This window comes from Microtus ochrogaster, unplaced genomic scaffold (genome assembly GCF_000317375.1).
Source record: "Microtus ochrogaster isolate Prairie Vole_2 unplaced genomic scaffold, MicOch1.0 UNK134, whole genome shotgun sequence".
In the NCBI taxonomy this organism is placed as follows: domain Eukaryota; kingdom Metazoa; phylum Chordata; class Mammalia; order Rodentia; family Cricetidae; genus Microtus; species Microtus ochrogaster.
In genome coordinates, this window is record NW_004949232.1 from 177,077 (window position 1) to 201,972 (window position 24,896).

A 24,896-nucleotide genomic window follows, 5' to 3' on the forward strand; every position below is an offset into this window, starting at 1 on the left:
CCTGAGGTCATCACTCCCTTTACTTAAGTTCTTATTCCGTTTACTTCGTTGAACACAGGATTTAGTTTCATTCCACTTACTAGTGCTTTCTCTTCAAGATTTACATTTTGTAATTTACCCTGCACAGTTTGCTCCTTTTCATTATAAATCTTCTTTAGAGTCACCACTAATAACTACACAACAGAGCCTGAACTATGGTGTTTTTAGATTTCCTATGACAATAAAATTAATCCAAAAATTTTAACTTTAGCTTCAGGCAGACTCTTTGGACAAGGGCAAAAGCAGCCACTATTTTCACCAAAATATCATAAGACCAGTCTCTAGACAACACACTAACATCCTTATCCTCTGAAACCTCTTGATTCCCAGAGTTATTGAATCAAAATAAGCACTACTGTCTTCCATGCTCCTACTAGTATGGCACATTAAACAGTACTTAAAACATTCAACTGCTTTTCTAATCCTCAGTCCCAAAGTCCACATCACTCCAAACAAATACATAGTCAGGCCTGTTACAGCAATATTCCAGTCCCTTGTATGAAATTCTGCCTTAGTTGGGGTTTTTATTTCTGTGAAGAGAGAACATGACTACAGCAATTCTTTTGAAGAAAAACATGTAATTGGGGTGGCTTACTTAAAGCTTCAGAGGTTCAGTCTATTATCATGATGGAGATCATGGCAGCATGGAGGCAGACATAGTGCTGGAGGAGGTGAGAATCCTACATCTTGAAGGCAACACAGGAAGTCAGCTGTAATACTGGTCATTATTCTGAACCTTGGAAACCTCAAAGCCTGCCCCCACAGTGATACACTTCCTCAAAAAATGGACATACACACCCCAACAAGCCCACATCTCACAATAGTGGCACTCCTATGAGATTACAGGGGTCAATTACATTCCAATTACTACAGGGAAAAAACCAACAACAAATCCAAAGTGACACTAAAACAAACAAAAAAGTCATATAATTATCAGGAAAGGCAGATTAAGACTCTTTTAATCCTCCATGCTGCCCTAGGTACAATGTCCATCATAAAGAATAGAAATGATAACTAATATTGACATCAATATGGGGAAAGAAGGTCATATACACTGCTGTGGGAGTGGGAAGTAGAGAATCAACTATGATAATCAGTGTATATGTTCTCAAATAAATACATAAATGAAAGAAAAAAAACACAAGTGTGACAGCTGCCTCATCCTGGGAGTGCAATGGCTAATGAACCTTGAAATCTAAGGATCACTGCACAGCTTGTAGACAATTCAAAAGAGGTTAGAAGTCTTTCAAGCCACTCACTACATCCTCCAGGAAGCTTGTCTTGTCTAGTCCAGACAGCTTGACTGGTGGCTGCCTGATGGCTGGTCTGAGCATCTTCTATGCAGCTCAGCTTGTCTGACAGTGACAAGTCCTTACTGGTTATATATGCCTGAGGCAAGGTACTTGAGCAGATTGCCAGTTTCTGTGACTTTCTAAAGCTATTTTGTCTATTTCTAAGCTTTTGGAACTTCTCGGATGGAATGAACACCTCCCATTCTGTTCCTTTACCTCTCTTTTAACACTCTATATTTTAAGAAGATTCCACCTAGATGGAACGATTTAATCTCAGAGAAAACTCAGACACAACAATTATCCTGGGCATGAATTCCAAAGACTTTACATCCTTTCCAATGAGCAACTGCCCATCATATCCAATACTGTTTTATTCAGTGTATCTAGGAAGTGATATCAACCTAGATTACCATGAACTGAAATATTAGTAAATGAAAATGTGATGCCTATCGATATAACCTGGTATATCACTCAGGTATAAATAAAAATGTAAGTGTAAAATCAAGATGTAAATGTAGGCAACTGGAAATTACCATGAGTACAATTACCTAAGTCCCCAAATTCAACCATCATGTTTTCTCTTATATGTGGTTCTCGGTTTCAAACATTTTGCATTGTGTGTTTAAGTAAGAACAAGAGCTAGAGATGGACCATTAGTGAAGAGATGCAGGAAGAGAGAGAAGAGTAGAATATAGGTAATATGAAATTAGAGATTGGGAATCCTGGGGGGTGAATATTTCAAATATGTACTGCAGTGGTGGGAAGAGATTGGGCTGCTGAAAGTCAACAAAATGAAATGACTATGAAGAAGCTATATGGGAACCTATCATTTTGCAACCCACGTTACAGAAAAAAAAAAAACAGTACGAGGCAACAGTAGAACACAAATGCTATAAAAGAATGGGACACCGAATTAAAGCCAACACAATGGAGAGGAATTCATGTCATGGTAAAAAACATGGCATTTAGTCACCTTCTTGTTATTTGTATGGTTTGACTCTAGTATGAAGATTCTGAGAGTGAATAAAAGAATTTATCAGAGCATTTTCTTTCATGATGAATTTTCTTTTATCTCTGCAGTTTCAGCAAGATGTAAAGAATTTGTAAAAATCAATGCATTTGAGGAGTGTAATTTCCAATGAACAGCAAGACATGAGGATTATACATGAGATACCTTTATATGGTTTCTCAGAATTATGAATTTTGTCATGTACAGAACAATTAAAGAAAAAAGCTAAAGGTTTTTGTCATATACTTTGTTACTTTATATGACTTATTGTTTTTTATTTTAAGACAGGGTTTATGTAGTCTTGGCTGTTCTGGAACTCAATATATATGTGGTGATAATGTCCTCCAACTAACAGAGATCTTGCTTATGTTTCCTGAGTGCTGGGATTAAAAGGGTATACCACATTGCCTGGCAATATTATGAATTTTTGGATGTTGAACAAGATACAAGTTTTTATTACATTTTTTACTTGGTACTGAAGAAATGGCTTATTGGGTAAGAGTACTGATTTTCTTAAAAACCGGTGTTCAGTTCCCTAATTCCAGCTTCAAAACATCTGATGACCCCTCTGCTTGCATCAGGCATATATTTAGTTCACAGACATACTTGCAGCAAAGCAAGCATACACACAAAAATAAAAACTTTCCTCACAGTTTCATTTGCATAATTTTAATTTAACATAAACTCTAAGGTATTTTTTAAAATTTAAACCTTCATTAAAGGCTTCCAAATGTTTCTTATCTTTATGTCTCTATTTTGTATAGTGTTGTGATTTGTAAGCAGAGTACCGGAAAATGCTATGTCTTATTATTTACAACAGTATGTTTCTCTCCAGCATGAATTTTTTGATGTCTTTTAAGATTTGACATCTGAATAAAAGAAAAGTCACAGTCTTTGCACTTGTGTGGTTTCTCTCCAGTATGAATTTTCATATGTGCTTTAACATATGAGCGCCTAGTAAAAGATTTGCCACACTCTTTACAACTGTAAGGTCTCTCTCCAGTATGAACTCTGTGATGTGTTCTAAGATGTGAGTCCTGGGTAAAGGATTTGTTACATTTCAAACACTTGTAAGGTTTCTCTCCAGTATGAATTTTCTGATGTGCTTGAAGAGTTGAGCACTTAGTAAAAGATTTTCCACAGTCCTTACATATGTAAGGTCTCTCTCCAGTGTGAACTCTCTGATGTATTCTAAGATTTGAACGCTGGATGAAGGATTTATCACATTCTCCACATTTGTAGGGTTTCTCTCCAGTATGAATTTTTTGATGCTCTCTAAGAGTTGAGAACTCAGTAAAAGATCTGTCACATTCCTTACATCTGTAAGGTTTCTCTCCAGTGTGAACACTCTGATGTCTTGTAAGATGTGAGTACTTGATAAAGGATTTGTCACATTCCCTACATTTGTAAGGTTTCTCTCCTGTATGAATTTTCTGATGTGTTCTAAGAGTTGAGTTCACAGTAAAGGATTTGTCACAGACCTCACATTTGTAAGGCTTCTCACCAGTATGAGTTCTGTAATGTCTTTTAAGATGTGATAATTCAAGGAAGGACTTACCACATTCTTTGCATTCATTAAATTTCTCTAGAGAATGAGTTTTCTCATGTCTTCTAAATGATGAATAGTGGGTAAAGGATCTGTCACAGTCATTGCATTTGTAAGGCTTCTCTCCAGTGTGGAGTCTGTAATGGTTTTTAAGATGTGAAAGCTGATGAAAGACCTTGTCACATTCTTGACAAGTGTAATGTTGATCAGCAGCATGGATTTTCTGATGTCTCCTGAAACTGGAACAGTGGGCAAAGGATTTGTCACATTCCTTACATTTGTAAGGCTTCTCTCCTGTATGCATTTTCTGATGGCTTTTAAGTGCTGACAACTGAGGAAATGACTTTCCACATTCTTTGCATTTATAAGGTTTCTCCCCAGTATGAAGTCTTTGATGTGTTTTTAGATTTGCACACTGGTTAAATGATTTGCCACAAAAGTGGCACTTATAGGGTTTTTTCCCAGTATGAATTCTCTGATGTACAGTGAGGCTTGAGGCAGTACTGAAGCATTTCCCACATTTCTCACACTGGTGTGGTGTATCTCCAATGAAGATTGGTTGTTGCAAAAGACTGTAGGCAGACCTGAAATAATCATCATATTCTTCCTGCCTGTTGTCTTTCTTTGCAGTGTGGAGACTCTGATCTTGAATAATGTCGGAACTCAAATTTAAAGATTTCTCACAGTCTTTAGATTTGCAAGGTTCTTCTCCAATGTGCATGCTTTCATGTCTGTCTAGGTTCGATGAGTCAACAGAGGCATTCCTGTGATTACTGCAGGTACCATTTTTAGAGCTTTCTGCAGGTTCACTTGTTCTAGAAACTGCACCTTTGGAGGGGTCATGGAGCATTTTGTCAGGCTGATTACACTGAGAAAACTCTTTTTTATTATTCATATGTTGATGGGCAGGATCACATTTGCAATAGTTCTCTGAAAATGAGCACAAGTCATATTAACAGGGCTTGTTCCAAGATTAAACATTTGATAAATGTTTCCCTAGGCACCCTTTTAAGATAAACGAACATGGGACTATTTAGACTAGAACTCCCAGAATTTGATATCTTTCATTTGTTGTAATTGTATGGATTCTCAGAAAAAAACACATGACAGCCTTCAAAGGTCAGTGATTTATAACAGATAGCCCATCTTTGTTGAAAATATCTAACTTGGAAAACCATGGAAAAATAATGACGGTCTGCCCATAATGAGCTTTGGGATAGAGCTCACTGACTGATTTTATTTAGAAGACATGTCTATATTTTAAGCTAGTTTTTTTTTTTTTTGTGAAATTGATGAAGAAGAGTGTAATTCAATTCCAGGTTCATGGTATTTGTACTTACTAAGTAGATGGTTCAATTCCATTTAAGATTAAAGAACTACTAAAAGCATCGGGAGGTTTATTTTATTTTTTCTAAAACAAGGCATTAGATTCTTCAAATGTGATGGATGGAAAGCAAGTACTCTGCCGGATAGCAGAGGCTCTAGACTGTTTGAAGCGGGGCTGCCAAGGTCTATCCTTCACTGCTTGATTTCCACACACTGCAGTGCTTCTTAACTTTACTCATAGGGTTACTCTCAAGTCCACTCTGCACATAGACTCATGAGTTTATTTCCTAGAAGTCTGTGTGTTCTCCACTGGAAAGAAAATGAAGGATGTAATACGAAGATATGCATACAAGGAAGACAATTAGAAAATAATTCTATTTCTTGGACTCACATTAAGCTTATAATTCTAGTCTGATATCGTCATATTCAAATAAAATTGCATTTTGCACTAGTATTAAGTCACCATAATTCAGGTGCAATAGACACAATGTCTTCTAATAGTTACAAAAGGCAGGATGCATCCTGGGATCAGAACACTATATTAAGTTAAATGATCAGGAATTCATGCAAGTATGGTATGGGAAGACTGTCTGTATATGTGTTGCTTTTATTGGTTAATGAATAAAGAAGCTGGCTTGGACTGTGATAGGGTAGAGTAGAGGAAGGCAGCGAAAACTAAACTGAATGCTGGGAGAAAGAAGGCAGATTCAGGAGAAGCCATATACCCCACCAAAAACAGACACTGGGGATGGAACTTTACCCAGTAAGCCACAGTCATGTAACAATACACAGATTAACAGAAATGAGTTAAAGATAAAAGAGTTAGCCAGAAATACACTTAAGTCAAGTGTACACTTGGCTAAGCAGTGATTTAAATAATACAGTTTCTGTGTGATTATTTGGGGTCTACGTAGCTGGGAACAAATGCAGCCTTCATCAACACAAATGGAATTATATACTGCAAAAACATTCATAGCTCTTACTTTCTTGTTCACTGGAAGCCATCACTATTGTCCTGGTTATTCTAGCTCACCCTAGTTGTGGCTGCTCTCTCCTTTCCACATTCCAAAGCAATCTCATTTTCTTCAGACAGGTGTCCAGGCCTACCCTGTATATAATAATCTATGTGTTCTGTGAGGTAACCCATGACCCATGATCCATGCTAGAATTTTAAAAAATACAGACATCTAACACAGTACTCTGCCCACTACATGAAGAGAATACAATGTAGAAGAATATAGAAATGATTTCACAAGTTATTTCCTATCAGAATTTTTAGCATGGTTAGGGAGCATTATCACTTTGCATAACTCTAGTTTTTCCCACAATTCAAACAATGTAAAATACAACAATGGATGTTAGGACCCAGGCTTTATGTTGGCTTGCTCTGTCAGCTGGCAGGATGTATCCACTGACATTCAGGCAAATACTTAGTGAGCCCAGGAGTCCTATAGCCATACCTCATACAGCATGCATTAAATGGCTGTGTAAGACTCTGTACACATGCACAAAGGGACCTTTTTATGCAGCTCTGTCTTCCCCCTACCCTTTCTTCTTCATCATTTCTCTTTCATGGACAATTGTCACGAATCCCCTTTTTACTCCTCTTTCTACCTATTGGATAGGTAGATTAACATAGTAAAAATGGCAGCCTTACCAAAAGCAATCTACAGATTTAATACAATCCCCATCAAAATACCAACTCAATTCTTCATAGACCTCAAAGAACAATACTCAAAACAACTCTGAGATTCCATTTTATACCTGTCAGAAAGTCAAAGATAAAAAACACTGATGACAGCTTATGCGTGAGAGGATGTGGGGTAAAGGGAACACTTCTGCATTGCTGGTGGGAGTGCAAACTGGTACAGCCCCTTTGAAAATCAGTATGGTAATTTCTCAGAAACAACCTACCTCAAGAACCCAGCAATACCACTTTTGGGTATATACCCAAAGGATGCTCAATCATACCACAAGGATATGTGCTCAACTGGGTTCAAAGCAGCATTATTTGTTGTAGCAAGAACCTGGAAACAACCTAAGTACCCCTTGACCGAAGAACGAATAAAGAAGATGTGGTACTTTTACATAATCGAGTACTACACAGAGGAAAAAAATAATGACATCTTGAAATTGGTGGGCAAAATGATTGACCTATAAAACATCATAGTGAGTGAGGTAACCCAGAACCAGAAAGACAAATATAATATATACTCACTCATAAGTGGATTTTAGAAATAAAGCAAAGAAAAACCAGTCTAAATTCACAATCCCAGAGAACTTAGACAAAAAAGAAGATTCTAAGAGAGACCTACATGGATCTCATTGACATGGGAAGTGGGAAAAGATAAGATCTCCTGAGTAAATTGGGAGCTTTGGGAACATGGGAGAAAGTAGAAGGGGAGGGGAAGAAAGGGGAGTGGAAAAAAATATATAGCTCAATAAAAACAATAAAAAAGGAGAAAATAACAATACTCAACTTCATATGAAAAAACAAAAAACCCAGGATAGTCAAAACGATCCTGTACAATAAAGGAATTTCAGGAGGTATCACCATCTCTGACATGAAGCTCTATTATAGAGTTGCAGTAATGAAAACAGCTTTGTACTGACATAAAAACAGACAGGTTGACCAATGGAATCGAATTGAAGATCCGGATGTTAATCCATATAGCTATGAAAATCCACACATCTATGAACACCTGATTTTTGACAAAGAAACTAAAAATATACAATGGAAAAAAGAAAGCATCTTCAACAAATGGTGCTAGCATGAATGTCAGCATGTAGAAGAATGAAAATTGATCCACATCTATTCCCATGCACAAAACTCAAGTCCAAATGGATTTAAGACCTCAATATAAATCCAACCACACTGAACCTGATAGAAGTGAAAGTGAGAAGTAGCCTTCAATGCATGAGCACAGGAGGTTACTTCCTAAATATAACACCAGTAGCACAGACACTGAGAGCAAAAATAAATAAATTGGAACTCCTAGAACTGAGAAGCTTCTATAAAGCAAAGGACAAAGTCAATAAGACAAAAAGGCAGCCTACTGAATGAGAAAAGATCTTCACCAACCCCACATAAGGACTGATTTCCAAAATATATAAAGAACTAAAGGGAAAAAAACCCTCAAGAAATTAGACATCAAATACCAAATAATCCAATTTAAAAATGGGGTACAGATATAAACAGAGAATTCTCAACAGAAGAATTTCAAATGGCCACAAGACACTTGAGAAAATGTTCAACATCCTTGGCAATCAGGGAAATGCAAATCAAAACAATTCTGAGATACCATTTAACACCAGTCAGAATAACTAAGATCAAAAACATGCTAGACAGAATGTGGAGGAAGGGGAACACTCCTCCATTGCTGGTGGAAATGCAAACTTAGTACAACCACTTTGGAAATCAGTATGGCGGTTTCTCAGAAAATCAGGAATCAAACTACCTCAAGACCTAGCAATAACACTCTTGGGCATAAATACAAAGGATGCTCAATCATACTCCAAGGGCTTTTGTTCTTTTTTAAGCTAGCTCCATCTGCTCCCACCCCCTCTTCTGTAGCACTTCTCTTTCCTGGTCAACTGTCACAAATCACACTTTTATCTCTCTATGAATAAATTCCCATGTGGGTTTGTTGTATTCCATGACTCATTCCCCAGCCACAGCTACACAACTACATTTGGTGTTGTGACTTGCTAGGCTTTTTTCATGGTCCCTCTCACCTGCCACTCTGACATCCAAAGGGGCTTAATAGTTTGCATTCCCACCAGCAATGCAGGAGTGTTCCCTTTACCCCACAACCTCTCCAGCCTAAGTTATCAGCATTTTTGATCTTGGCCATTCTTACAGGTGTAAGATGGAATTTCAGAGTTGTTTTGATTTGCATTTTTCTGATGACTATGGATGTTGAACATTTCCTTAAGTGTCTTTCTCAAACAGCCTGGTATTGGTATAAAAACCAACAGAAGGACCAGCGGGGCCGAATCGAAGACCTGGATATTAATCCACACATCTTAGAACAGCCGATTTTTGACAAAGAAGCAAAAAATATCAAATGGAAAAAAGAAAGCACATTTAACAAATGGTGCTGGTATAACTGGATATCAACATGTAGGAGAATGAAAACAGATCCATATCTATCACCATGCACAAAACTCAAGTCCAAATGGATCAAAGACCTCAACATAAAGCCAGCCACACTGAACCTGATAGAAGAGAAAGTGGGAAGTACACTTGAACGCACTGTCACAGGAGACCACTTCCTAAATAGAACCCTAGTAGTACAGACATTGAGAGAAACAATTAATAAATGGGACCTCCTAAAACTGAAATGCTTCTATAAAACAGCCTCTTCTTCTCCAGCAATGGACCACTCCAATTGCCCAACTCTTGCACCCATTTTCACCCCTCCTGTCACTCATTCTGATGCCATGGTGTGCCACACCCTACACCAACCAGTCTGGTAACAGTTCTCCCTTTCCAAGAAGTAGCCAGAGTGAATAAATTGGTCAAGGTACATATCTCCTTCTTATGGCAAACCTCTCCCAAACAGAAAACAAAACAAAACTGGGTTTTTATACCTCCAAATCTACCACTTTCATAAAGGAATTCTAATATATAATGCAAACTTATAGTCTTACCTTTTGTAACATATATATGATTTTACCTAACAACCTACTCCCTGAGGAATGCAGGCAAGTTTGGAAACACGCTAGAGCCCATGCAGACAAGGTTCATCAAACTAATGCAGCACATCCAGTTGGGGAAGAGGTGGTCCCTGATTGTGACACCAATGGGATTATAATACACTCCAGGGAGCACTCTAGCTAGAGATCAGTTTACAACCGGCCTCCTGGCATGTCTCTGCAAGTCTACCCTTATGCCAATGAACTACAAGAAACTTCAGGAAATAGTTCAGGGAAGGAAAATCTGTCTCAGTTCCCAGAAAGCCTCCCAAAGGCCCTCTTACAATATACTAACCTAGATTCTGAACAACCAGAGGGCAGACAACTCCTTAAGACCTATTTTTTCCAGAGCTTCTCCAACATTAGTGCCAAACTTAAATATTAAAAAAAAAAAAGGTCCTTAATGTCTCAGAAAAAAGTCTTAGCACTGGCCTTTAAGTTATATCATGGGAGATATGAGAAAGCCCGCGAACAAAAATACCAAATGCTGGCCAAGGCCATCCCAACAGCCTCAGTGAGTATCTCCGAGTCCCAGCTTCAAATGTGGCCAGGAAGGAGGAGGGGACCGGCGGGGACTGGCGTGGCGGCAGACGCAGGTGGCGGGGACCCGGCACGCAACACCAAGAGCAGATTGCCCCACTACAATTAAATCAAAGAGGTAGGCCTTTTGCTGGCGAGGTCCCTGGCAAATGGGGAGCCTGGTCCTATTCCTGAAGACCCTTCTGAGGGGTGAGAGGGATCTTGGCTCTTGGCAGGAGCCAGGAAACAGAGCAAGGGCATTTTGTAAGAGGAGCCCCTGGCCAGCAGAGAAACCTGATCCGGTTTTAAAAGACCCATCAGATAGCATTGATAGGAGGAGATGGGCAGGCGCCAAGGCAAGAATTCACCCAATAATCTGAAAAACAACATGAAAACACCAGAACCAATGATCTTACAACAGAAGGACTGGAACACCCTAACATAGAAGAAGTGGAAAAAAGTGACTTTATGAAAGCAATAGAGTCCCTTAAACAAATGTGGCCAGGAAAGTAATTGGGCCCAGGCTTCCCCTAATCCCCATGGGTCCCCTAGGCCATGTCCAAAGTATCTTCAAGAGGGACACTGGTCAATCGATTGCCCCCATGCACTTGTGGCATGGAGACATCAAACATAGACTACCCTCCAGCCAAGCTGGTAGGCCTAGCCATGGATGACTAAAGGGACCCAGGCTCTTTTGACCCAACCACTGTCATCTGACAGGGAGCCTCAGGTAGACATCCTGGTATCAATGTAATCCATCTATTTTCTCTTCAACACCGGTACCACATATTCGGTCCTGAGGGAATTTTGAGGACCTACCTCTTCTTCCCATCTCCCCATTGTCAGGGTGGGGGACAGCTTTACTTGCCTCATCATATCTGACCACTCAATTACATTTTTAGTGGCATTCCTCTCACTCACTTATTTTTAGACAGGACAACCTATCCTGTCCCCTTGCTGGAAAGGGACTTTTCAGCCAAAGTAGGAGCTTCTATTTCTTTTGCTCTCCACATTTGCCTGATCCTAGACTCACCCTCCTCCTCCTCTTCCTAGGTACACACCCTACAGATTCGAACATGTCCTTTCCTCTACTAGCATCCCAGGTGAACCCCCAAGTCTGGGAAACCCAAAAGCCCTCTCTTGCTGGACACCATTCCCCAATCGTCATTCAATTACAAGACCTAAGCAGTACACTACCCAAGCCCAGTACGCATTTCCACTCTTGAGCCCTACGGGACTTAAACCTATCATCTCTGACCTCCTAGGAAAAAAAAAACTACTTTGTCCTATATCCTCTCCAGGTAACACCCTTATTCTTGCAGTTAAGAAACCTAACAAAACCTACCATCTAGTTCAAGACCTCTAACTCATTAGCTCCCTTCTAGTGAATGGTACCTAATCCCTACAACCTTCTCTACACTATACCCTCAAAGACCTCTCATTTCTCAATTCTGGGTCTCGAGGGCGCTTATTTCCTTATCACTGTCAGTTCTCAGTCTCAAAATACCTTTGCTTTTACCTGAACACTTTTGACCCTGTCATTCACCTCTTCACACAACTTACTTGGACTATCATACCCCAGGGTTTCCAAGACAACCCACATCTATTTGGTCAGGCTCTGATTTCAGACTTACTCTCTCTGTCTCTCCCCCAAATCTAAACTATACAGTATGTGGATGATATTTTATTTTGTAGCCTGTCCTTAGAAATTAGCCAAACTAACACATCTGGTTGTCTAAATTTCTTGTTCAACAGGAGCTAAAGAGTCTCATCTTTCAAGGCCCAAATGGCCTCATCTCAGGTCACCTACTTGGGACTAACCATTACCCTAACTCACAAAGCTATTACTTTAGACAGAAAACACCTTTTCCAGTCTCTTAAAGTCCCCTCTACTAAAAAAGAAATTTTATTGTTTCTAAGACTAGCTGGCTTCTTGCATTCCCAGATTCCCTCTTTTTCAATCATGATTTGCCCCTTATATGAGGCAACTTTGGGTCCCCCACATGAACCTCTCTTCAATCCTGTTACTAAGCCATTTCAGAAGCTCCAAAAGGCTCTTCTCTAGGCTCCAGCTCTTCATCTCCCAGCCCTAACTTGTCCTTCCTCCCTCTTTGTAAAAGAAAACGTGTAATAGTTCTTGGGGTCCTAGGCCACCAGCTGGGACCTATCTTTGCACCCACAGTATACCTGTTAAAAAAAAAAAAACCTAGATCTAACCACCCAGGGATGGCCACCCTGCATACTTGCTTTAGCAACTGCGGAGCTCCTCATTCGTGAATCAAAACAAACTAACCTATGGTTCACCTGCCACTATCTTCTCCTCCAACAACGTGTCCTATCTCCTAACTTATAAAGGCTTACAAACTCTACCCACCTCCTGAGTTCTTTCATTCCAGATGGCACTAGTATAAGATGGCACATTTACTTTCCAATCTTGCCCACCCTCAACATCTCAAATCTTCTTTCTCAACCCAACACTGACCACCCCCCTTCTCATTCTTGCATTGAAACCCTAGTGGAACTACTGCCACATACAGGAAGGCACCTCAGGCCACCTACACCAGTCACACAGATGAGAGAATCCTTTTATGTGAGGGGACACGAAGAACAGGCTAAGCCATAGCATCAGATACTGGGGTAGTGGAGCACAGGCACTCCCTGCACACTACTAATCAACAGCCTGAATTAATAGCTCTCACCAGTGCCTTCCAATTGGCACAAGGATTGTTCCTAAAAGTTTACAGAGATTCTAAACATGCTTTTCATATCCTGTGTTGATATCTGGAAAGAGTGTAGGCTATTTACAATGAAATCAGAACGTATAACAAACTCAGGTCAGATTATCACCATGCTGAAAGCCTCCCATCTCCACAAAGCTATATGCTGGTCTCATCAAACCAAAAGCTCTATTATCTCTAGGGGAAACAGCCAGGCTGACAAGGCAGCTAGAGATGCAGCCCTCCAGGGCCCAGCCCAGACTCACCTTACCCAATACAGGGAGTCCAAACTCTGCAACCCACATCTCCACAATCACCCAGTGATACTTGACAAATTCTGTCCCATTTACACCAGTTCCTTCATCCTAATACGCAGGCTCTTTCTCATTTGGTCAAGGCTCAGCTCCAGCCCACTTCTGATGGCTTGCATTTCTTAAGAACTATTACTGTCTCTTGTAAAACTTGTCAGATGTCAGACCCTGATTCCAGGTATTGTAGCCTCCCTTTTCCTATACACCAAGCCAGGGGCTCCCTCCTAGGGACTGACTGGCAACTTGATTTTACTCACCTGCTCATAGTCAGAAGAGTTAAATATCTCCTGGTCCTAGTGGACACATTCTCAGGCTGGATATAAGCATTTCCAACCTCTAACAAGAGAGCTCAAAACTCCCAAGGTCCATATGAAGAGCAGAAGGAGGGAGAACATGAGCAAGGAAGTCAGGACAGCGAGGGGTGCGTCCACCCACTGAGACTAATGAGATCTAATGGGAGATCACCAAGGCCAGTTGGACTGGAACTGATGGAGCATGTGATCAAACCGGACTCTCTGAATGTGGCTGATGGAGAAGCCAAGGACAATGGTGCTGGGTTTTGATTCTACTGCATGGACGGGCTTTGTGGGAGCCTAGTCTGTTTAGATGCTCACCTTCCTGGACCTGGGGGGAGAGGGGAGGACCCTGGACTTCCCATAGGGTAGGGAACCCCGACTGCTCCTTGGACTGGAGAGGGAGGGAAGAGGGGAGGAAAGTGGGAGGAGGTGGAGATTTTCAATAAAAAATAAATAATTTTAAAAAAGAGAGAGCTCAAGTAGTCTTGGACCTCCTTCTCAGGGAGATTATCCTCCAGTTTGGAACTCCAGCTTCTCTTCAGTCAGACAACAGTCCTAAATTTACTTCTCAGACCTCTCAAACTATCTAAACCTCTCACCACCCCTTGGCATTTATCATATCCCATACCATCCCCAGTCCTCAGGAAAAATAGAATGAACTAACTGCTGCTTAAAAAAACATTTTTAATAAAATGTCAGAGGAACGTCACCATGACTAAGTAAAAGCTCTTGCCTCTGTCTCTTTTCAGGCTCCAGGCTCTCCCCAAATGACCTCTTCCCATCTTACCCTTTGATACCGTGTATGGGCAAGCAGTTCTAAGCCCCAGTCTCCCTGACCACCTCTTCACCCCTTTACTTTATCACCTCTGTTCCCATCTATGGAACTTTACTGACTACTCTCTACCTCAACTATGTATGATTGTTATCTATCTCTGATCAACATTGGGGATCAGGTCCTTTTCTCTCCTCCAGACCAATGCCCCTCACGTCTTTCTCCTAAATGGCAGGGCCCCTACAAAGTAATTCTTGTAACTCCAACAGCCACTCAGCTTAAGGGCCTTCCTTATTGCATTCATTTATGTCATCTCAAACCCATTACCCCTCCACCTCAAGCTCATCCTTCTTCATACACAGCAACTCTGACAGGACCCTGCTCCCTTAAGTTTCAGAGGACACCAAGATCAACTGCCTTATCCCCAATTTCAGAAGAATGAGGCTTTACCCCACAATTGTACTCTGCCAGATTGGGAACCCCATATGCTTCCCTTACTGTCCTCTTCCTCCCCCAGGCTGATCCATGTTCTCCTGTTTATATTAATAACACCCTGCTTCGATTGATTTCCTGTCTATGTATCACCAATGACTTATTCAAAACTTCTAATCAAACAAGTCAATTGTTGTTACAGGACTATCAGCTGTTAGCCACAGAGTTGAAGGCACAAGACTATCAAACATGCCTGAGTTCATAAGAGAAAACAACACCCCAGAGATATTCATACCCCAAGACTCAAAAAAAGAAAACTCACAAAACAGATTTCAGTACAATTCTGTACTATTAACAGTCCTCAGAGATCAACCACCTGTGTCTCCTGAATGTTAAGGTGATGCCATGGTGATGGGGAAAGAACAGGTGCTTTAAGGTTTGTAAAGACAAAAGCTAACTGGTAATTTTTTTTAAACATGATTTGAAACATTTAAAAGAATAAAACATGTTCCAGATATCTCTCTCTGTTACTATTATATTAAGCCTTCAAAGTTCTTAGAACAGGTAAGATGCACTCCAGATAAGTACTGTCAATAGACAGCCTAAGTCTCCCCACCTATCCCTGGTCTTGACACTCCCCTCCTTCAATTTCCAGGACGTAAGAAAATAATTTTCCCTAAATTTAACTTTATCTTCTGCTATGACAGCATCTCACCAGGTCCAAGAGACACCAAACACTTCCACATAGCCTGAATGGCAGCGAAAACACCAGCTACCCCAGGACATGGCCAGCACTCAGGTCCCCCCAAAGATGGTTGACATCCCCTATGTCAGCAGAAAGCAGTCTTGAGAAGTAGGCACCCCAATCCCTGCCCTACCTAGTATGCTCTTTAATTCCTCACCTTTTAATAATTAACAAAAGTGGGAATGTTAGGATCTAGGCATTAAGCTGGCCAGCCCCCTGTAGGCAACAGGATCTATATGCCAGCATTCAGGCAAATACTTAGTCAGCCCAAAGCCGTATGTCATTAAGTCATGTGTTATGAGGCTGTGTAGGCTCTGTAAGCATGAAAAAAGGGCCCTTTATAAACAAGTTCTACCTGCACCTTCCCCATCCCTCTCTTCTGTACTACTTCTCTTTCCCAGCTGGCTGTCACAAAAGCCCCCTTACCCCTCTATCAATAAACTCCCATGTGGGGTTGCTGTTTTCTGTGATTCATTCTCATAGCCACCGCTAAACAACTACAAAGGACATGGGGGTTTAAGAATCTGGTGGAAATATTCTACGCTACTGAGTTCATAAATGCATCTTGGAAACTAAATGAAGGGTTCTCAAAAACAGAAAATGAAAAGAAAAAACTAAATGCCATGAAAAAGTTCCTTCCTACTATCAAAATTTCCTAGTCTCCTGTAGTTTCAATGACAGCTTAACAGAGAGTTTATAACCTATGAAGTCAGTACGTATGAAGGATGAATGAGGAATTCTGTAAGCAAAATGTTCTCACCCACTGAGACCAGGTTGCTGTAATTCTCCAGCATCACATCAATGTACAAAGCCCTCTGAGCAGAGTCCAGGCATTCCCACTCCTCCTGTGGGAAGTCCACAGCTACATCCCCGAAAGTCAACAGACCCTGAAACACAAAGTACATTTTGATCACATGATGCCGGGAAAGGTGCTTTCTAGAACATACTGAGACAGGATGCAAACGAACGAAGACAACTACTCAAAACGTTAATCTCAAATATGGTCACATCCTATAATGGATTTTTTTAACTCTGTAAAAACAGGATGACAGAATAATCTTACAAGCAGTATACATGAAATAGCAGAGATTTACAGTTGGGACATGATTAACTATTTGTCATGAATGGTATGTTTTGTTACACAGGATCGTAGCAGACATGAATGAGAAGGGAACTCTGTGATGAGGAAACGTAACACTGAATCAATCCTGTCTGTACTTGGGCCTTACATGACTCTATTTTAACAGGCTTAGTTGGAATGTGTAAACTCTAGGTCCAATGCCACACCATTAAGTAGCAAAGGGGTAAGTATGGAAGGCAGAATATGTGACTGATTTTACTTTTTTTCCCATAGTAAGAAAGATAGTAATAGCACTGAATACTGTCCATTTAATATTAACATATCAAATCAAGTATTCTAAGAAATTAATTTTATAAGAATATCTGGGCTACTATAAAGCAGATAAAAAAATCCACAACAGCCACGTTTGATATTATTTAAAATTTTCTTAAGTACATGCATAAGCCAACATAGACAATTTTAGAAGTTTTGAAGAATATTTCACTTCACTCACAAAAAGTAATTAAAATTGGAGGAAGTAAAAAAAATCAAATCAAATACTGTTTAAGTCATAGCTAAGCATGTACATGCAAGTGTAATAACTGTGGATTTATTCAGAAGCTGAGGAAGCTGCCCAACTTCATTTTGAAGGCAGGAGTCATTATACACTAGTTCTAAAATTAAGCTTCTATTTACTGCGAAAGTTGAGGGGCACTGTTTCCTGGAACCTGACCTTCCCCAACCTAATGGGGGAGGTGATGTATGATGTGAATATGTTTTATTGCCATTGGTTAATAAAAAAGTTGCTTTCGGCCAATGGCTTAACAGAGTGAAGCCAGGCTGAAAGAGATATATAGAGAGAGTAGGCAGTCAGGGAGAAGCCATGTAGCCACTGCTGGAGACAGATGCAACAGAACTTTGCCAGAAAACTGCAAGCATCATGGTAAAATAGAAAATAATAGAAATGAGTTAATTTAAGATATGAGAGCTAGCTAGCAATACACTTAAGTGATTGGCCAAGCTATGATTTAAATAGTATAGTTTCTGTGTGATTATTTCGAGTAAAGATGGTTGAGAAACAAACTAGCGGCTTCTCCCAATACCAACCTACGACCTTGATTTGTTTATGAGAATATCCTTACTCTCCCTTACCCCTCCCTAATTACATAGTGACTATTTGATTTTTTTTAAAAAAGATTTTTTTATTTTCTTATTGCTCCATTGTCTCCCTTCTATAAAACAATTTGTGACTTTACTCCTGAAAGAGGCCCAAAAGATGGACTTGGGGCTCAGGGCTGTTCTCTTTAACCTAAGGAAAAGTTGGGGCTGCTCTCGTTAACCTAAGGAGGGGTCGCTGGCCAGCTTGTGGGTACACCTCAATAAAAAAAACAAGCATACTTCAAATTTGAGTCATACTGTGATAGTGATCTTATTCTTGTCAATGGGATTAACAAAATGACATAGATTTCATGTGAGTAAACAAATATATTAAAATCTGCAAATTACAGATACTTTCAGAGCCTTGCAAATATGACAGTACAGAAGAATGGCTTAGGAGAAAAAGTGAGCTATTGTGTCTGAATTTGATAGTCTTCTATGTGTTCTTTTTCAGTACTTATGCTATATTGTCTAGCAGATTTTAGGTTAGAGTGTTTGTGATTCTCCTGTTATTTCTATGAAAATGCAAAGCAGTGACATATTGTGTCCCTGCCATGAATATTAAATAGAAATGTAAACCTCAGGTCAAAGCCCATAGCTAAAATCTCTTCTTTAAAACACTGTAGCTTCAGGGTAGGCATAGAGAGCTAACAGTCAAACAGAAAGACATTAAAGCAAAATAATAATCATGAGGAATTTTCTTTCTGCATCAAAGTGATTGTTTCAGCACATCAATCAGTCAATGACCTCAAGACATTTTTTTCTAAAGCATTCCACATAATGCTACACAATGAGTCCAACCCCAAAAGCACAGAGGAATGCTGTTTGGGGGGAAAAAGACAAAGGAAAAATTTACTTTAATAAGTAAAGCTTGCCAGAAGATCAGAGGGCAAAGCAACCACACAAGTCAGTTATACAGGCCAGGAAGTGTGACACACACCTGTAATGCCAGGACTTGGGAGACAGAGACAGACAGATCTCTGTGAGTTCAAGACCACCCATGGCTACACAAGATTAAATATGTCTAAAAAAGAAACAGAACTCCCACAAAGATCCCAGCAGTTGGGATCACATGCCTTTAATCCCAGCACTAGAAAAGTTGAGACAAGAGTGATATGACTGGGCCAAGAGAGGAATATAAAGGGAAAGAGACAAGAACTAAGTGGAGTGAGGAGTCTGAGGATTCGTGGAGACAGGATCTCACCCCTTCGGTCTGAAGATTTGGTAGAGGTAAAAGGTCCTTCTAGTGGCTGGCTGCTTTGCTGCTCTGATATTCAGGTTGAACTCCAATATCTGTCTCTGGGTTTTTATTATTCATGGTACAACAATCTGAATCTACACTCAAGAACGTCAGCTTCATAGTAAAATCAAGCCACACAGAGTTGCCACGTTCTGTACTATATAGTATGTTAAAAAAACTTTAGTATCAGGAATCAAGTATTATTTAGTACTAAGAACCAAGATTTAAAGCCAGGCGATGGTGGCGCACGCCTTTAATCCCAGCACTTGGGAGGCAGAGGCAGGAGGATCTCTGTGAGTTCGAGACCAGCCTGGTCTACAGAGCTAGTTCTAGGACAGGCTCCAAAGCCACAGAGAAACCCTGTCTCGAAAAAACCAAAAAAAAAAAAAAAAAACCAAGATTTAAGTCTCTTTTAACTCCATACATTTCTAAGATGTTGTGAAACCAATCCATGTGTCACAGTATAACCAGGATTCAAGGAAATGGGACAGATCTCACAAATAGAGGCTACATGGCACATGGACCCTTATTCAACAATATATAAGGATATAGTCCATTTTATACAACAATTAGGCACCAATATATTTTTTGTTCATAAGTCAATGTGGAAATATATTTAAATTAAAGGTAATAAAGTTCATGTGAGATATTTGTCCTGGGGGTGGGGGATGGGAATAATCTGGGAAGGAAAAAATTGAGAAAAGTGATATAAGTGAGGATTTATGGAATTATATTATAAATTTGTAGTCATAAATATAGCCTGGTATCATCATAAAATCAGAAAAGGGATGAAAAAATAGAAGACCCAAAAAGAAAATAAAAGTCTATGCCTACTTAAAATCTGACAGAGACAAAAAGATACATTACAAAAATATGACATTTTCAACAAATGGTGCTGGTCAAATTTGATCCAGCAGGAGAATGAAATCAAATTTTTATTTTTCACCTTGTACAAAATCCATTCAAAATGGATCAAAAGTCTTACTTTAAGTCAGAAACACAGAAACCTAGAAAACATAGAGAATATCCATCAGAATATTGGCACGGGCAAGGACTTATTGATTAGAAAGAACACCAACAACACAGGAACTGACCCAAGTGTCAACAGATGGGACTACATGAAAATAAAGAGTTTCGGTTTATCAATGGAAACAGTCAAAGCACACAGACACCCACAATATGGGAGAGAATTTGTAGCGACACTTTGGATAGGAGCTCATACCTAGGATTTAGCAAGAATGACAGAAATTAAATAGCAAGAAAGTAAAACTGACAATTAACAAATGGGCAAATGAACTGAATAGACACTTTGTGAAGAGAGAAACACAAATGGCCAATAAACATTCAAAAAAGTGTTCTGGATCCCAAAAATGCCATATGGGAAAGAAAATTAAAAATACTTGGAAATACTATTCATCCAAGGTAGAATGGCTGTCCTCAACAAACCTGACAATAAATGCTGAAGGGAATATGAAGAGAAAGAAATCCTTATTTACTGTTGATGAATTAGACGGTGCAAACTAATACAGCCATTGTAGGAATTAGTATGCAGGTTATTGAAAAAAATTGAGAGATATAACACATGAGCCAGCTCTTTCACTCCTGGCCATATATCCAGAGAACAATATGCCCCATTACAGAGACATTTCTACCCCATGTTTACTGCTGTTTTAATCACCAAAGAAAAAATACTGGAATCAAACAATTAATCTATCAACAGATGAATGGATAATTAAAATTGTATAAATGGAGTACAATTCAGCTAAAGAGAAAAATAAAATAAAAATTTGCAGGAAAATGGACAGACCTAAATGTGTAATATTAAAGGCAGTCACACACTTTTAGAAAGGAGACACAACATTTTTGCTCATAGGCAGAATCTACCCAATAACATATGTATATAGAAACAACATATATGAGGGCCCAGTACAACATGGAGAAAAGAGAACAGGAAAGGTTAAATGATCAGGGACTGAATGAAGGTAATGAAGACCAGGATATAATGAAAAAGGATATAATACGAAGTGCTTTCCTAGTTCTATTTTTATCAAAGGTTTTTGAAGTTTTGGTGGTGGATAAGTAAATAAAAATATAATAGATTGTGAAAATATAAAATAAATCCCACATAAGACTCCAAGGCTTCTGTTCTCTCTGACTACTGTGACTATATAAAAATACACTGAGTTGTATAGTCTTTGGGTCTGCTTAGTTTCAATGAGTGATATTGTCTGTTTGCATCATTTTTCATAATAAAATTTAAAAACAAACTATTAAAAGAAGAAAACTAAATGTATGAAAATAAAATGTATTTGATAAAAAGTAAAAAGGACCACTGACCTGTGGCATGTTTGCTGTAGAATTAGCCATTTCTTATTGTTTCTCTTCTTTGAGTTTCTCTTTCAGGAACAATGAATAGATAGATGGCTTGCTTTTAAATCAAGGGGTCAAAAAGGAAGGGTCAAAAATTAATACTGAAAGTCATTAGAATACAATGTCCAACCACATGAAAAGACCAAAGCAACAGATTTCTACCAGATGTCTGATCAATGATCCCCAAAACAGAGTAGCATAAAACAACATTTGAATCTTGAAAAGGAAATCACCATCAAGCATCTTGTTGCACAAAGAAAACTACTCCTTAAAATTGATGGAGACATAAATGCATTTCAAGATAGTCACGAATTAACACAAACAACGTCACTAAAGAAGCACTGCCAACAGTAACACACAAACACAGGACAGTCAGAGGAATAATCCCTGAGAACATGGGATATAATAAATTTCATGTGAACTGGGATGTAATCAACCATGAACAAAATAGCAAAACACTAATTGTCAAAGAAAAGGAGGAATACTATGAACAGTACAACCAGCAACCACATAAAAACAAAACTATAGAAAATAAAAATTCCATGAACAAAAAAAAAACTAGACACACTGAAAACTAAAATAGACTCACCAATTAAATAAATAAACCCTCATGTTAAATAAATTCAGCACATGTCCAAGCTGTTCCATTCCTTAGCATATGCTCAAAGGACTTAACATTCTACTAAACAGATCCTATGCTACTTACTCAACTGTATTCATTGCTGCTTCATTCACAATAGTTACAAAATGGAAACAACCTTAATGTCCTTGAACTGAAAAATGGACAGTAAAAGTGTGGCACACGTAATTCCTAGAAGCAGCTGGTGCTGGGATATCACCAAGGCCCCAGGTGGCAGCAGAGGCCACTATAATACCTTTTATTTATTTTTTCTCTTTTTCTTTGTTTTTCTTCCCCAAACAGGGTTTCTCTCTGTCACCCTAGCTGTCCTTAAACTCACTCTGTAGACCAGGCTAGCAAGGAACTCCAAGATCCACCAGTTTCTGCCTCCCCAGTGGTGGGATTAAGGGCATGTGCTGCCCCCACTTGGCTTATAATGTCTATTTTAACTGTGAATATACTGTGATCTGATACTATAAAATAGCATGCTGTTCTTCTTAGGCTCTAAGTTGCAACATTACAAATTCAGCACATGCACAATAAAACACATTTCGTTTTCTTTTGTCTATTTTTTTTCTTGTAGTTGTTTTAATTTTTTTTGTTTTTTTGAGACACGACCTCACCATGAAGTTCTGGCTGTCCTAGAACTCACTATGTAGATCTTGCTGGCCTCCAACTCACTGCAATCCACCTACCTCTACCTTTTGAGTGTTGGGATTAAAGTTGTGTGACATCGAGTCAGCAAGGACTTTTCAGAATACTGTATTTACAGCACAAAAGGCAAGTCTCACGATGAAAACTTAACGATAAATAAGTTTACTTTTAAAGATTGTTTACAACCGTACTTGCGGAACCCGCAAAAAAAAAAAAATCAGATTCAACGAAATTTTCAGGCGTCCCTTTCAGATTAATAACTAAAATTACAACGGAAATCTAGTCAGGTTCATATGCCAATCTCTTGCAGAGGGGAGAGGTATGACACGTAAGTTAGTACGCACGATTGTAATAGCTTTGTCGTTTCCACAGTTGCTAACAGAACCGCGTTTGCACACATCAACAGATACATTCAAATATTCTACGCAAGTGTTCTTATAAGAATATTTTGGCATCAGAAGATAATGGGAATAAAACAGGATCATTCCAGTTCGTATGTTCTCCTGTCTGGTCCCTTCCCTCCTACGTCCAAGCCCCGCAGCTCCTCTGACCTGGGAGGTCCAAGGCCGCCACTGCGCTGCTGAGTTTCCCAGGCCGCCCTGCGCGGCGACACTGGCTCCAGGGAGATTTTGCGTCCCCGCGACACCTGGCCGTGTCCTCCGCACCCAAGACTACACCACACGATTCCCCACGGTACAGGCCCCGGTGCAACCACAGACAAGGGGTCTTGACACTTGTGGCTTCGCCTCCGCAGTCCACTTTCCAGTGCTCACACAGATTTAGTCCCAGCTTCCGTTTACGTCACTCCTCTAAACCCGCCCATTCTCCGTCCTTCTTCTAACACGCAGCCAATCAGCTAAATCCACCCAACCTTTGTTTCCGGGTAAGTGTCCCCGCCCTATCGGGGGATCAGTCCCTCCCACTCCGTCTCAGGCCGCCTTCCACACAGCTCCAGCTGTCAGGCTGCCCTGGACGCGCTCTGCACAGCCTCCCCACATGCTTGCTGCCAGCCTAGAGCAGAACTGATCTAGGAGCACGCGGTATCTGACCCCCACAGTGAGTTCTGAACCCTGAAAGGCAGCCTAACCTCGACTTGACTACCAGCCTCCCTGGCTACAATGGTAACATAATAGGCTAAATTCACATGCCAGTGTCCCATCACTAACACAAACATGAAGAGCCCAAACCAAATACTACAATTGTGCCTTGGGGTGAGACATTTAAGGAGCTTGAATTCTAAAATCAAATAGGTGGAAGTCACTTGTAAGGTCCTTGCTAACAGCCTAGGGCTGAATTCATCCTGTGTGTATTGCTTTAGCTACAGGATAGTGGTTTTGTCGTTTTACTAAATAAGGGACAAGTTTGTGACTTATGTTGTGACTTATGCTGAAGGTGCTTGTAGATAAAACAAAGAAGAAAATGTTTAATGCAGTAGTGAATGTATAGACTATTGACTGTTCCAGATGTAGAAAACAAGAGAGGTATGTGAATACCAGCCTTAAAAACGTCAGTTACTCTATCTCATCTATGGCTCTGGGAACACCAAAGAAGAGAAGGAGAGGGATACGAAGGAAAAGAGGAGGAAGGACTTAAGACATGCCATTCTCTAGACTCCATACAGCTGCTGTAATCAGTAACCAACAGCAACTGTACTTACCTGCATTGTCCTCACACTAGACCACAATTAGTCTAGGAAAGGGAAAGGCTCACAGGGTCCACTCTTTACCTCTCAAATGTTGGCTATTGATGGATTGTGGGAAAATAATTACAGCCTTTAGCTACAGACCTCTGCTGAGCCCACCAGACTCTAACACATAGGTCCAAACCCACAGTTTCACAGATGGCTCTGGTTAATCTCACTGTGTTAAAAAGCAAAATGAATAGAGAGGAAAACACTTCTCCCAAGGGAACATGGAACAATCACCCCTCCTATAACATTTGTTCCTTTCTTAGCTTGTTGGTTTAAGGACATTAGAAGCCAAAAGTGACCAGGGGGTGTCTGAGCTTCCAGTTCAAAGGAATGTTTGTTTCAGCTCCTGGCAGGAACGCTTACCTATCTGGAACCAACATTTCTGGATCAGCAGAACTTCAGG

At 39.8% G+C, this 24,896-nt stretch overlaps 1 protein-coding gene across 3 annotated transcripts; it reads right to left on the reverse strand.

The window, feature by feature from the left end:
* Window positions 1-6: 6 nt before the first annotated feature.
* LOC101979850 (zinc finger protein OZF-like) lies at window positions 7-23,555 on the reverse strand. 3 transcript variants are annotated; one of them, XM_026778397.1, is made up of 4 exons: window positions 23,355-23,445; window positions 21,498-21,588; window positions 16,467-16,589; window positions 7-4,816 (listed from the first exon to the last, which is right to left on the reverse strand). In XM_026778397.1, the coding sequence occupies exon 4, from the start codon at window positions 4,779-4,781 to the stop codon at window positions 3,138-3,140; it is 1,644 nt and encodes a 547-aa protein (XP_026634198.1). In that variant the 5' UTR covers window positions 4,782-4,816; window positions 16,467-16,589; window positions 21,498-21,588; window positions 23,355-23,445; the 3' UTR covers window positions 7-3,137. The 3 variants fall into 3 exon arrangements, with proteins under 3 accessions (XP_026634198.1, XP_005371940.1, XP_026634197.1); XM_005371883.3 differs by having other exon boundaries at window positions 16,463-16,589; XM_026778396.1 differs by lacking the exon at window positions 21,498-21,588 and having other exon boundaries at window positions 16,463-16,589; window positions 23,355-23,555.
* Between the last annotated feature and the right edge of the window lie 1,341 nt (window positions 23,556-24,896).

Excerpts from the sequence above, each read along its gene's own strand:
- LOC101979850 (XM_005371883.3), bottom strand. The coding sequence starts at position 21,527 with ATGGCTAATTCTACAGCAAACATGCCACAG. Across the intron at positions 16,590-21,497 it reads CTACAGCAAACATGCCACAG|GGTCTGTTGACTTTCGGGGA; the intron begins GTCAGTGGTCCT and ends TTTGTGTTTCAG. Across the intron at positions 4,817-16,462 it reads CAGCAACCTGGTCTCAGTGG|AGAACTATTGCAAATGTGAT; the intron begins GTGAGAACATTT and ends GCTCATTTTCAG.